The sequence below is a fragment of the Heloderma suspectum genome, chromosome 1, assembly GCF_057233095.1.
Source record: "Heloderma suspectum isolate Gila_16-S chromosome 1, 16-S_ref, whole genome shotgun sequence".
Classification (NCBI taxonomy): Eukaryota; Metazoa; Chordata; class Lepidosauria; order Squamata; family Helodermatidae; genus Heloderma; species Heloderma suspectum.
The window spans coordinates 27,024,967-27,039,509 of NC_139458.1; the positions used below are offsets into that span (position 1 = coordinate 27,024,967).

Below are 14,543 nucleotides of genomic sequence, written 5' to 3' on the forward strand. Positions count from 1 at the left end.
TGCTGTGTTTGTCCTTCCAGTAGGCTGGACAGTGGGATGATGCAACGGTCATGTCATTTGAGGCTTTAGTGGTTTTGCCATGTGATATCATTTTATAATTTCATGTCCATTGTGTTTGTCTGTAGGTCCTTGAAGTCCATGACAATTTGGACAGACAAATACAAGAAAACTATGAAGAAGACCTGAGTGAAAAGGAGAAAGCAATTGTTCGTGAAATGTGCAATGTAATGAACCCGTTTTCACTGTCTTTCACATTTCAGTTGTTCACTTCCAATTGTGGTGTTAATGCTGCTGTCAGTTGCCTTGTGGGATTCTGTCCTGTGTGTGCAGGCTTATTTGCTTGTTGTCTTTGCAGCCTGTGTAGAAATAGTGTTCCAAAGCAACTGGCAGTGCACTGCTGTACATGTCTACTGAGCAGTAAGCTCCACTGAGTTCAATGGGACCAACTCCCAGCTAAGTGTGCATAGGATGCTGCCCGAATTATTATTATCATCACTTAAAACTGGATCTATGTAAGTGCTTGAGACTCTTGGAACACTCAGAATACTTTTGCACAGATTTCAGAGGGTCTATCTACACTGTTATGGCTCCCTTCCCTCCAAAATCCTAGAAATTATGAGAATTCTTACAACACCCAATCCCAGAACAACAATACTTAGGGTTTCCTGGGGAGAGGGAATGATTATTAAACCAATTTAAATCTTTGGTGTGGAGCAGAGGTGGGAACCAGTGGCCCAAGAACAGCATGCAGCCCTTGGCCTAATTTCATCTAAGTGCAGACCCAGAGGGAGAGAAAAAGGGCAGAGGAAAACAAGGGGGGTAGCTGAAATAGATGCAGCAATGGAAGGAGTGGGGGGGGAGCCCTGTGCAAGTGATCATTTCAGACCTGGCATCCTGTTTTTGGAAGGGGGGGATGTTCGGAAGAGAGTGAAGGGGGTTGTCAGAAAGAGAGCAAGCTAGAAAAGGGAGTAGCAGGAAAGGGGGGTAGCAGAAAAAGAGAGGACATGGAAGAAAGAGAGAGAGAAAATGGGGTAGCAGAAAGAGAGAGAGAAGGGGCAGCAGAGAGAGAGAGAGAGAAAGAGAAGATAGGGTAGCAGAAAAAGAGAGAAGGGGATGGCAGAAAAAGAGAGAGAAAGAGTGGTACAGAGAGAGAGAGAAAGAAGGGGTGGACCTTCCCACATTTGAGCCCGCAACAGATTGCCCCCGAAGGAATGCATCCCTCAGTGGACAAAAAAGGTTTCCCACCCTTGGCGTAGGGACTCCCCAAGAGTAAAGAGCCATCTACCCCACACTCCACATCTTTCTGGAAAAGAAATGGCTCAAACCCCAGTGCTTTGGTTGGCAGCCTCAAATCAAGATTAGCCCCTTTGCAATGGTTGTCAGAACTCTGCCTCTCCCTTGTTCTGCTCTTAAGGCCCTGTCTCTCTGCTTTCCTGCTGGCTGCCAGATACGTAGTTGTGGGTAGCCATCGCTCTGTGCGTCTGTTTCTCCTCAGATCATTGGCTGATGCCATCAAGAGAAAGCACACACAGCAATCACAACATGTCACCCTGTGTAACGCTAGGTTGCTGTGTTACTGGGAAGAGAGGGTAGCAGACAGTGGAACAGTGGTAGCTCCTTGTCTCTTGTGATATGGACTGGGGTGTGTGTGTGTGTGTGTGTGTGTAAAGGCGATATTAGTGCCTCCGATATCAGTGGGGTAGTAAATCCACTCTGGGTTTCAGTTAGAACCAGTCAGAACTCTAAAGAAACAATCCAAGGTGCTGGACCCATTTGGGGGATAGGGTTCAGTACCTTTATGGCTCTGACTGGTTCTGACTAAAACTGACTACCGGAGTAGATTTACTGCCCCACTGATATCGGAGGCAGCAACCTCCACAGGGACAATTGTCCACTAATTGTTTTAATGGAGCAATGCAAAGGGGAATGTGTTTGGCGCCCTCCACTGAAAAGACTAGTTTTTCTCCTCATACCCAGAATGAATGGGTCAGGGCCTGTGTGTTTGATACTTGCTAAAATCATGGACTACAATCCAGAGAGATTCGTAGTGCTCCAGAGCTTTGCACATAACAAATTCAGAAGTGAACAGGAGTTTGCTTTTTAAAAAAAGGCTGTATGGTGCAGAGTCTGCTTTAAAAAAAAAGTCAAAAGCTTCACTGATTGTGCAAAATTGCCAGCTGCTCCTATGCATGTTTTCTTTGGAAGGTTGCTGTATTTATTGGAAATTGCTCCCAGGGAAGTGTGCATACTGATGAAGCTCTGCAGCCCAATCCTGGGCCTGTGCACTTGGAAGAAAGTCCCCAGTCAATGCAGCTCAGATTTAACCTTAGTCTTAAAGTTCTCTGGTTTGTGTGTCCATTTTTCCCCACTATTGTGGGCCTGTTCCCCTGAAAGAGATCATCACAGCCATCTTCACAGAAGTCAAAGGGCATAATCACATCATGCTTGCGGTCAGCTGCAGTAACATTTATGGTTGAAAGCCCATACTGCCCGATGGGAGTTGGTCCAATTTAGAAGCTTTTGGTAAGGTAGAAAAACCACGAATACTTGTAACATGTGAACACTGGGTTTGTGGGATGCCACATGGCACATAGCCAGAAACAGAAGCATGATGTACCAAGAAGCTCTATTTCTTTCGGCTCACTGTGCTGAGTGGGAAAGGCATCCGGTTTTTTTCTCACACAAAGAGCAAAAAAATATTCAAAGGCCTGTCTCAGAAAACTGATCTGAGACTTTCTCCTTAAGCCCAGGTGGTTTTCATAAGCCCTCTGGCTCATCTTGTGTTGCAAGTGCTATATTTAGTCCCCTTTGGGAGATTAAGCATCATGGAATGCTCCGGGTTGTCCAACAATGAAATCCGGCTGTCTTTCAAAACAGGTAGCTTTCAGGTGAAATGCAAGGACCACCCCTCACATGGCCCCTTTTTGCCCAACTTCTTTAAGACAAAAAATGTTGTTTGCACAGCCTGAAAAGTTAGCCGAGATTTTACAATAAACTCTTTCTCAGGAATGCTGCTTGACATTTCCTTGTTCATTGTGTTTAAAATGGACTCCCCGAACACACCTTACCACTGATGGTGCAAGAACCCAGCATTTCTGGGTAGCTTTCTGGAGCCTGGGGATGTTCAAAGGGCCCATCTGTCTGAGCCTTGGACTGGCACAGCTCCTAGTAACACAATTTCCTTTTTGCCTCCATATTTGGAAGACTAGTGAGGAGGGTGAGTTAAGGAAGTGAGGCAAGTGGTGTGGTTTCTCTGGCTCTTTCCTGGAGGTCTTCTGCCCATGTCTCCTGCCCATGTCTCCTACAGGTTTCCTGCCCAGTAGCCCACAAAAACCTGGAACCAGCCGTATAGAGCCTTGCTCATTTGTGCTTTGCTTTAACTGTTCATGGGGCTAGATCCAGATTTAGGCACATGCAACCGAGGTGGCGGAAGCAGATGTCCTCCCCCTTGTCCCCATGGCAGCCCCCTGAAAATGCTATGTGGAGGGTCGGGGGACACTGCTGAATGCAGTGAGCTGTGGGGCAGGGGCAAGGAGAGGATCCCCGAAAATTGGGTGGAGGCACCATTCATGAGAAGAGCCCTTCCATCCACACAAGGCAGAGCCTGGATCCATGCCATCGATTTGTAATGCAAAAGAACCTAGCATCTGAGATCCCTGTACCTTCTCCCTCTCACCACTACTACTTCGGTACTAATGCTTGGTGAAGACTACAGGGGCTCTTGCAAACTTGCCAGCAGCTGACCTAGCACTGAACTCAACTTCTGAGCCTAATTTACCGGTTTGATGCCATTACCTCAGGCATGTCTCTAGTTCTAATTTCTGGAGATTGGAATAAGATCAGCATTTTTAATCCGCTGACTAAAGTTATCTTGGGAGCCAGGGGCCACCTAGTGCCAGAAAGAGGAATTGTGCAACTCAATGGCTGGGGCAGGATTAATTGGCAACCAAGTACTTTAGCTATGATAGGACTGATTCCAGCCCACTAGCAGTAACCTGTTTTTCCCTTTGCCCCTTAGGTCGTCTGGAGAAAACTGGGAGATGCGGCAAGCTCCAAACCTTCAATCAGGCAACATCTTTCGGGAAACCAATTCAAGGGCCCTTTATAAGAACCTCATGTGCAAGATTGGGAGTGAAAAGAATAGGAGAAACAGAGACTTCTCTGCTTCTAGCTGCCAGGGTTCTCTATCCCCCCCTCTCTTTCCTGTAACTGTTTATAGTGTAATAAGGCAGCTAAAGGCCTAGTCTGTAGGCTGGGCTGTTCCAGAACAATGTTACATGGGTTAATAATAACTATCCTCTAAGGGCCAATTTGTGTAATTTGTATTGTAGTGAAAACCTGCTTTGTTGGGTGGTCATATGTAGAAATACCTGAACACAAGTGAATTTCTAGGAGGACAAAGAAACAAAGAACCCTGACCTGTGGAGCAGTTAAACTTCTTTGCTTTGGCCTGTTCATGGACTTGCAATGCGGCAGGTCTTTGCACCATGGTTTTGGAAAATACCAAGGAAAACACAAAACCTAAACGAGTGTGTTTTTTTGTAATACCTCTTGAGATTATAAATCCTGTCAGCAATATTTGGCTAGTATTAAAATCACTTTCTGAGGTTCAATCCCAGGTTGCCCGTGTCTTGTAATCCCACCAAACTGAAGACAAACCCTCTAGCCATGGTTTCAAGGCCATCAGGGGCTCGATAAGCCATGAGCCATGGCTGGTGGGCCGCCTTCAGCTTGGTTGGCTGCAAGCTTTTTTTTTTCTTTGAGTCTGGCTAATATTCACAAATCCTGGGAATGTGATAGCTGCTCCAGGTGACTATCCTACAGCAACTTCCATGTTATGGTGAGCACCTTGGGAGAAGGAGACCCCCCCCCCCACACACACACACACACAACATGCATCATCAGATTCTTTCAGATTCTGGGCAATGGCAGTAATAATGGGCCCTCAATGCAACTTTGGCACATGATGGATGGTGGACTAGCGTGACCCATTGCAAAGGAGAACCAGGCTTGGGGCTGGTATCAAGGATCGTCACTGTTGTGCAGCTGCTGAGGCCCACACCTAGCCAGGGCTCTATGACCAGTTATTGGAGTTTCTGGGCCTCCTGCTCTTCCAACTTGCTGTCACTACCTGTCCACCTGCCCTCTCTGAGTGAACAGCAACAAGAAGGAGCGGTATCCTTTGCACAGCTTGTCTTTTCTCTCTTTCTGGGAGGTGCTGCTGTGTGTGCCCAGAGGAAGTGGGCATGCGAATGGCTAGTGGCAACAGCGGCGAGGAGAAAGCAGAGGTGAGCCACCCATCTGGATGATCTTGCCCAAAGGCTGCTCAGAACCTGGAACTGCATTGGCCAGGATTACTGTGTTTCTAAGAGTTGTTCATTTCAGTAGGTGGAGCTGAACCTGCCAGTATTTGCCCTTCTACACAACTATTCACACCACTGCTCATGCATTGGTGGGGAACATGTGGCCCTCCAACTGCTGTTGGGGGTGCAGCTCCCATCAACTCTAGCCAATGGTGAGGGATAATGTGAATTGCGGTCCAGCAACATCTGGAGGGCCAAATGTTCCTCACCCTTGTACTAAAGGTAGAGTAGCCCAGTCTTCCTTTGCATTGCCCCTCCAGTGGACATGGGTGCACTTGTTTCTTTGTACTGAGCTTGTTTGGGGGTTGTTGTTGTTCTTGCTTATTCAGACATTAACTCCATGCTGGGAAAATATAAGTGGCCCCACAGTGTCCCTTATTGCCCAGACTTTATAATATTAAAAAGAAAAGTCCATCTCTTCAATCCTTTTTGACATTGCAAAAAGAGTTGTGGGTGTGGTATCTGTCTCCCACCCACCCTGGTCACCTTCTCAGTGAACTAATACACCGAATGGGTTGTTTGAAAATGGAAGCAGAAGAACAGCCATTCAAGTTGCCCAGAAGAGAGTCTGTCTTCAGACACGCTTCTGCCATTCAACCACTTGACCAAATCTAATCTCTCTCCTTTGAACTGCTGCATATAATATGGGTTTGCTCATCTTTTATTACTATATCAAGCAGCTATTTTGTAACCTGCCAAAGATGTTCATCACCATTCCTGATCCCATCCCATCTTATCAGGTATTCGTTGATTTCCTTAACTTGTACAGCGTAACACACAACTGCTATCTTCCCACTTGTATAAAATAACTTTTACAAAAGTTAATGATCCCTCTTCAGAGAACTTGCATTGGCATTTGGAATTAGTTTGAATATGTCACAGCTTCAGCTGTTGTGACCTGGACTCATAGAATTTTGGCTATAGTACTTATAGGTGGTTGAGTTAGTTGGACCTTTTTCTGTTGGTTGCCTTTATTCAGGGTTTCTTCTTATTAAGTACCCACATAGATCTTCAACCTGTAGATAACTGAAACGTTCAATCAAAAGCTTCCCAGCAGACATCTCAAGCGGTGCCCCCTTCATAAAGGCCTCTGTTGATTGACCTTTGTTTCTTAATCTGCTACTGCCTGCCTTCTTGGCTTTGCAAGTCCATCCCACATTCTCAGATATTGGGCCTAGGAGGATGTTATTCATGACCTGGAATTGTCCCCAGAGAGAGTTCAGGTGTGGGCCTTGGGGCTCACAAGTGCTTGTGGCCTCTTCCTTCCCAAGTCTTCTCACCATGAGCAAAAATAACCATGAGAACCTCCCAGTTGTAAGTGGTGTTGCTAGACCTGGGGCTGTGGAGCTCCAGCCCTGGATCTTATTTCCCAGGGCCTTGGATCTATTCCACAGAGCCCTGTGTGTTCACTGGTGCCAATGGAAAATTGTTGTGTTTTCTCAGCTTTGTTGCTGTGCAGTGGACAATTTTCAAGGGCAATTGCAACTGGGGAGGGAAGGCTTAACTCTCCCCTTCCCACCTGCTACAATGCTCCCCCACCCCCTGAAAAAAAATCTTCCCCTTCATGGCAATTAAGCTTAGAAAAAAACTTTCTCCATTGGTTTGGAAAGATCCATTGGGGCAGGGCGCAAATTAATTGAAGAATTTATTTATTTGAGACGATTTGGATGAGAAATAAATTGGCTGGCGTTGCCTCTTGTGAAATTGAAATAAATCCTAGTAATTATTTCTAAATGTGCATATATAGATATAAATCAGCATATGGAGGTTTTATGCAGATTTGTGTCCTATGGGCCTGGGCACTTAATCTTCTAAGGGCTTAGCAACACTGTGGTACATTTTGGAGTAGAGGCCGAAGGCTTGCTCCCAGATGTTCTGCTCAAACAGGCCCTTAAACTATTCAAGAACTGTCACGGCTCTGGCTGCAACATGGCATGGATTGCTGGGAGGGCAGCTGCAAATATGGTGCCCTCCCTACCCCATGACATTGATCTCATCCACTTAAATAGGCCCTGATTAATTGGAGTTATTTCTGGGTCAGTTTTTCTGGACATGGTTCTGAAACCCAGGTGATCCAAAGCCCATTCAAATGAATGGGGCTACCTGCTGGAGTATGAAATAGCTGCCAGCCAATGGTGCATTTTACCCATTATTGTTCTTTAGATGTACACGTAAATTGTTATTTAGATGTACACCTAATTTGTTGTTTAGATGTACACCAAAATTGTTTTTTAGATGTACATGTAAATTGTGAACTGTGGACATGAGCTCAGGTTTGCAAGTGTGTATGGTCAATATAGGTGCAGCCGCTGGGGAACCAGGACTAGCGGCTTTCAGTAGAGGCTTGCAGACACTGGAATGCAGTGGAATGGACCTTTCAGAGGCAGCACAGGAATGAACTAAATCACGGCCAGTTGACAATCCACTGGGAGTTCTGCTTACCGCATGCACACTGACGTTTCCTGTGGTTGACACATAAAGTGCAAACGAGAAATGGAAGTGCTCAAACACTTGGAGGCAAGCAGTGATCATGTGCCACAAAAATGTGACTGGGGCGACTCTCAGACCCAGGCCCCATATTTGTTTACAGCTGTGTCTTCCTTTGGAACTTTAAGCTGCTCACTGCAGCAAACACTGGTAAACACCCAGCAAACAAGGGGTTGCATCCAGAATTAGTCATACTTGGAGGAGAGCTGTTGAAATCCATTTTACCTTTTTTCAGTTAGCAACAACTAATTTAAGTCTCATTGATTTCAGTGGGTCTATTCGAAATGTGACTAAATCTGGATCCAACCCATGGCCATTATGCAAATGTGAAACGTCCCCTCACCCCCAGTCTCTTCTGCCATTTTGGCCATCCAGCCTGCAAACAGACATCTTCCTGCATTGAATGCAAGGTTTTCAGTAGCTGGTGTGTTAGAAAGCCATTCTTTAAAATTGTCCTCCCTTCCCCATATACAAACCAGTCAGAGCTAGCTAGGGATGTCCGGACTGTGTAAAATCTGCTCCGTCTGTGTTTCACAAATTGTCAGGCGCCTTTTGTTCTGTCGTCCGCTCACAGATGGATTCGAATTTTTTTTCGTTGTGCTGAAAAATATGCAAATAATTCCATAAAAAGGTTGGCAACAATTTACATAATTTACCTTAGTACATAACATTTAGCATATTGTTCCCTATTCCATTCAACTTTTCCCGGCATATATTTACCAGTCTTAGCAGAAACTTGTGTATTTTCCTACAAATAAATATGCGTAAATTTTGGGAAATTAAAAAAAAAAAAAGATCTGGAAGTCCACAGACTCTGTGCAGCCTGAGGGTGTCACTCTGCAGCGGATTCTGCAGGTCAGATTCTAAGATTCTAAGGTCAGATTCTAAGAAATCCAAGCTCATTTTAGTCCATCTTGAAATTCTCCAGCATCCCTAGAGCCAGCCGTGACATAGAATGAGAACTTAATTTAAAACTAATCTTGTAACCACCATAGCTTACATTCTGGTCCAGTCAGGCTGGAGACGGACAATAATTTCTAAGAACTTAAAGTAAAAGGACAGCTTGCTATTGGTTGAGCCGGTTTTGCAGGGTTTTTTTGCAACCACCACAAAAATAAATATTGCAAAACTAGCTTGCCAGAGGCAATACTGAGATGCGTGTACACACCCGGGACAACCGTGCCTCTTTCCTGCCATGTTCAATGCTGGTTATCTTTTATAATATTCCAGATTTCTTCTTCATATATTACTGGATGTTCAAGTGCCCTGTTTTTATTCCGTTTGCATTCTTTCCCATCAATTTGTCTCCCCTCCCTTCCACTCTTCGGTATCCTGTATCATTTCCTTCTGATGTTTTAAGATTTACATAGACCTGTTTGGATCCAGCTATTTGCAGAACTGTTTTAATGACAGCTGTGACCTGTCTCTGGGATGACATGAAGACTTTTTAAGTGATAAGGAGCAGAATTTATGGATGGCAACACTTACTCCACTACAGCTCCGTGCTGCTGATAAACGTAGGCAGCCGCTCAGTCAGAAGTGTGTCATCCTCAAAAGAAACATGAAACTAACCAGTAAACACTGAATGATCATTCTTCACAGATCTGACCACCACTTCAAACAGGCTTGGAAGCTATAAAGCACCCGGCAGGAAAGGGATCTAAAAAGCACGTAGGGCATGGTTTTGAAGACACATAATGCAGCCATTGTGGTCTGGTCAGTGCCTGCATGGGACACTGCCTGGGAACTCTACGCTTCCTTGGGCTCTATAGAGAAAAGGCAGTAAATAAATAAAGAGCTGTTGCAAAGTTTCTCCTACACATTCTGGGGCTTCTGAGCTCTCCCATTCCCACGTCAGCCTCCCCACACCCTTCCGGTTCCCTCTCTGAAAAGCTGCACTGGAAATTCAGAGGCCACTCCATGGAAGCCTCCAAGAAAGCAGGGGTTGCAGCTGGAATGGCAAATTCAGACAGCTGCAATACACATGTGGACATACTTGGGTGGACATTCAAAAGTCTCCAGATCTCAGTCCGGATGTTTTGGTGGACTGGATTTTTCTCTCAGTCTGTTGATCAGTTGAGGAACACTAAACTTAACCTGCATCTTTGTGTGTGTTTTTTCTTTTTTAAAAAAATGCAGACACTTTAAACACAACAGGAATAAAAACCATGTGTTATTCATAAAACCAAGCTATGGTATGGAAACTACCATAGCCCCCCCCCCCCCTCCAGTTAGAAGACAGCCTGGTTTTTGTAAAACCACTAAAGTGGAAATTGCACAATGTTTATGGAATTGGCCCTATCCAAATAAAATTAAATAAATTGCAAAGTACTCCAAATTAAGCAATTTGTGACGCCATGATCATATTTGCAATGAAAAGTTAGTTTTTGTTTTCATAGATGGAAATGTAATGTACACCCAAATGCATCGTATGCATTGTAGAATTTACAGATACAGTGCTATATGTATCTTTTTAAAAATTGCTACTGTATATTTAGCTCAAACTGAGCTAAAACCAGTGTCTTCCTTGGCGGGAAAATGACGCTCAATGACTTTACAGTATGACTTGGGTGCTGAAGTTTCAGTTGTCTAAAAATTAAAAATGGTAAGTTGCACACTGTACAAGCTGGAGGAACAACCCCTCCCCGCAAATAAGGGCCATTAAAAATTAATAGTTCAACATTACAATCTGCTGTGGATAGTAAAGGCCACATTTTTATATCCCTAAAACTGGATTGGGCAGACTTCAGGCTTGTCGGATCTACTTTGGTTTTCTCTTATTAGAACTCCAAGATACACCAGCCAGAGCCAGGTACAACCAGTGCCAGGTACCTATAGAATTAAAGTATAGGGTGCCTCTGAGCACATTCTGGGCCTAGATATTGGTTTTTAGGACCAGAACTGAACTGAGCTCAACAGTCCCTTACACACAAAAGTCCATTCCTGGTTTTCCCCTAGCTTCATTTCAGCAGCCTCATTTAGATGGCAGGGGTGGTGATGGTGTCATATTGTTGCTGCTACTGTTTAGGTGGCTACTTATGACTTGCCAAAAAAAGAGGACTTGCATCACTTCAAAAGAGGATACTGATTTGCATAAAGTGCGCATGTGCAAATTTATACATGCAGATGCAAATTTAGAAATAATTTAAATAGAAACACAGTACATCTCATCATAGTGTGGAAGACTGTGACCAGGTGACCTCTTGCGTCTGCCTGTTCAGTCTGCTATCCAGGTACTTACTGATGACAGGCAACAGCTCTTATTATGGTCCTTTATCTTTAAACTGAAATTGGACTGGGCAGCCCCTTCAAATAGAGGATGGTCCTCTGGCAGCCCTTTAAATAGAGGACGGTCCTCTGTAAAAGAGGACACATGACCACCCTACATGGTCTTAAACAGTTGGGCTCTGGAAACCCTTGCCGAAGGGTAGATCCTAAGATCTATCTTCTGTCCTAAAATACCAGCATTCAGTTTGAGCTGAACCTGCTTTAAAACTTCAGAACAAAATTCATGTTGTTGAGTTCTTCCCCCCCCTACTGCCACTTTATTTCTGAGCAATTAAAAATGTTTCCCATTTTTTGAAGGAAAAGAAAGCAAATTGCGGTAAGAAAAACCATAGTGCTCCTTGCCCCTTTGTAACAAAAAGAGCACAACTATGTTTCAGAATGGCACATTTTTAGCAAAATGATAGCGATAATAATAATAAAAATCATTGGGTTGGATACAGACTTAGCCATACTTCGAATAGTCCTATTGAAATCAATGGGGTTTAAATAACTAATGACTTCCTTAAGTCCCGTTGATTTGAGTAGGTCTGCTTTAGGTATAGCTAAGTTTGGATCCAACCCAGTGTTTTTAAGTGACCTTTTACCTTTTCAGAAACTGGTTTGGGGCGGGGGGGGGGGTACTACTGATCTTTTTCAAAGTGCATGACTGTAAAGTGATAAAATTGTATATTTTTCATAATGTGGGAAAAGAGTCTATTTGTGCTGCTTTGAGAAATCAATATGAAACTATGATTTCTGTTAAACCTGTGATTTTACAACCCCACTATATTTTCTGTATATGACTGACAAATAGAACTGGAATAAGTTAGCATCCATGCTCATGTATATAAGCAATGTCTTTAGATCTTAGCACACATTTATACCTTTTAATGAATCACGTTGCTTTTGTGGAGGGTGAGGGGGAAGAAAAAAATGTGAGCAGATTTTTTGATAAGTGTGTAAAACCTTGATTTGAAATATTTTAGTAAAAATTAAAGATTGTGATAGTGTATACATTCAGTTGAAGAAAATAAAACACGTTCTTTGTAAGTGAGCAATGATATTTCTAGATTTTTTAAAACTGAAAGCGGCAACCCTATTACACACTTACCCAGGAGTAAGCTGCAGTGAACTCAGTGAGACTTACTTCTGAATAGACATGCATAGGATTGCACTGTACAGGTATTAAAATGGTTGGAAATCAGGATGAAATTATGATTTCTGTTAAACCTGTCATCTTATTAGCCTGCTATATTTCAGCTGAGGTTGAAGTTACAAAACTGTTTTGGATGGCAAAACATCACTACAACACTCACACTTCTCCTGTGGTGAAACTTTCATCTGAACGTGTCTTCATTTTTGTCAGATCAATATTTAACCACTGGCTATTTCCCCCTTTCTGTCTTTTTAAGCACGTTCAAATCTATAACAGTGTGATCCTGTGCATGTTTACTTAGAAGTTAGCCCAGCTACGTTCAGTGGGAATTACCAGTGGACGCTGGTGGTTCTGATTTCGGTGGGGCTGTCGATCCCCTCTGGGTTTCAGTCAGAAGCAGCCAGAATTCTAAAAGAGCTATCCAAAGTGCTGAACCTATTTTGGGGGTAGGGTTCAGCACCCTGGATAGCTCCTTTAGAGTTCTGGCTGAAGCCCAGGATGGATGCACAGCCCCACTGAAATCAGAGCCACCAGCCTCCACTGGGACTTACTTCTAGGTAAGTACACACAGGATTGCAGCCTAAGGGCCAAACTAAGCACTACACAATTAGCAACTGTGTGAATGGCTTTTTAGAAAGAAAATTGCAGGCCCAGGTAGCCTGGTCTGGATCGGGACTGTGGCATAGGGGGTAGGGGGACTTTAACCCTTTGCCCCCCACACTGTGGCCTCAGTCAGGGTCCCAAACCTCAGAGGCAAGGTTAGAGGGTTCCACCCTTGCGTGTGGCCTAGAAATCATTCAAGATAGATTTATTTGCATCGGGGCAAGTTCCCATCGGTGCAAATGCCCTAAAATGGGAGTGGACAACATCATGCCACCCACAGCCTCATTTCAAAAGTGATCAGTTCATAAGTGATCAGTTCAGAGCTCTGCCAAGAACAACCTGCCCCTCCCCCAGAAAATAGAATGTTACTGTGTCTATCAGATTGCTCCTATCAGCCAGCCAGCCAGCCATCTTTTGTTTGTTTTGACACCCTCAAAGAATTCTGAACAGCTAAAGCTGTATTCTAAACAGTTACTTCTCCTTGCAGTAGCCATGATGATTCTTCTTCAGCAGGACTTGTTCTTCTGCAAACCCCATCCAGTTACGGTCATATATGCATGGACAGAGGCTTCCACATAGGATGCACCTAGCTGATAGAGGAAGCACACATGTAAGAACATAAGAGCCGTGCTGGATTAGACCAAAGGCCTAACTAGCCCAGTATTCTGTTTGTGCAGCGGCCAACCAGATGCCTGTGGGACGCCCACAAGCAGGACATAAGTGCAATAGCACCCTCTTGTTTATGTTCCCCAGCAACTGGTATACAGGGGCATTCTGCCTCCAATACTGGAGGTAATATATAGCCATCATGACTACTAGCTATTGATAGCCCTAGCCTCCATGAATTTATCTAATCCCCCTTTATCTAATCTTATCTAATTTAATAATAATTTATCTAATATTATCTAATCCTCACAGTCGATTCTGGGTAAAAAGAGCATTCCCAAGCAAAGTTCTGCTCAGAATGTTCCTGCTGGTGGAAAGTGGGGGGGGGAGGGGGCATTTTCATAGATTCTCCCTCTCTCTGTAGCCCCCAGTGCTATCTTCCCCCACTGTTCCGGGTATCCCCCCAACTCTCCAAAGCAGATTTTCAGAGGACATAGGGTTCTATAGGAAGAGGGGCATTTCGCCGAAGTTCACTTCTCCCCATTCAGCCAGCAGAAAAGATCAACCCCACCTAGGGCAAATATATTCTCGACACAGCACCACCACTATTACCATATTATTGATGAGGATTTAGCAAGTCAGAACGAAGATGCTTGCCTAGCGTCAGCTTCATTTCCTGGGAAGACTATGCCACCACACAGCAACGCTGCCAAAGGGCAAATTACCAGGCTCCTATAGTGAAGCACTCTCTGGATGGATTATTAACCTTTCTTTCCATATTAGCCATGGCTATATTTAAAAGAAACCATTACTTGCCATCACCTGGACATCCAGTACATGATAGCACCATGAAGGTCCTATAGCAACTAAATTCAGCCGTCAAGCAGGGAGGTGTTTCCTTCTTGTATTGCCATTTGAGTGTCCAGCACAGATTCAAGTAAATGTAGGAAGTGTGACAATACTGACAAAAAAGCAGCTGATCATTAGAATAAAAGATAATTGATGAGACCTACAAGGATGGTTTGAGTTTGTGGCATCTGTTTACATACATTGGATCCTGC

At 44.1% G+C, this 14,543-nt stretch overlaps 1 protein-coding gene across 4 annotated transcripts in view; it reads left to right on the top strand.

Moving 5' to 3' along the window:
- CCDC85C (coiled-coil domain containing 85C) overlaps positions 1–12,246 on the top strand; it is a 264,264-nt gene extending 252,018 nt beyond the window's left edge. For 3 of the 4 annotated variants that reach the window (XM_084839276.1, XM_084839267.1, XM_084839285.1), the window contains 2 exons: positions 126–224; positions 4,019–12,246. In XM_084839276.1, coding sequence (XP_084695402.1) covers positions 126–224; positions 4,019–4,108 — 189 coding nt within the window. In that variant the 3' untranslated portion in view covers positions 4,109–12,246. Of the gene's footprint in view, positions 1–125; positions 1,409–4,018 lie in introns of those variants that run through there. The other variant, XM_084839260.1, reaches the window with a different exon arrangement.
- Positions 12,247–14,543: the final 2,297 nt, after the last annotated feature.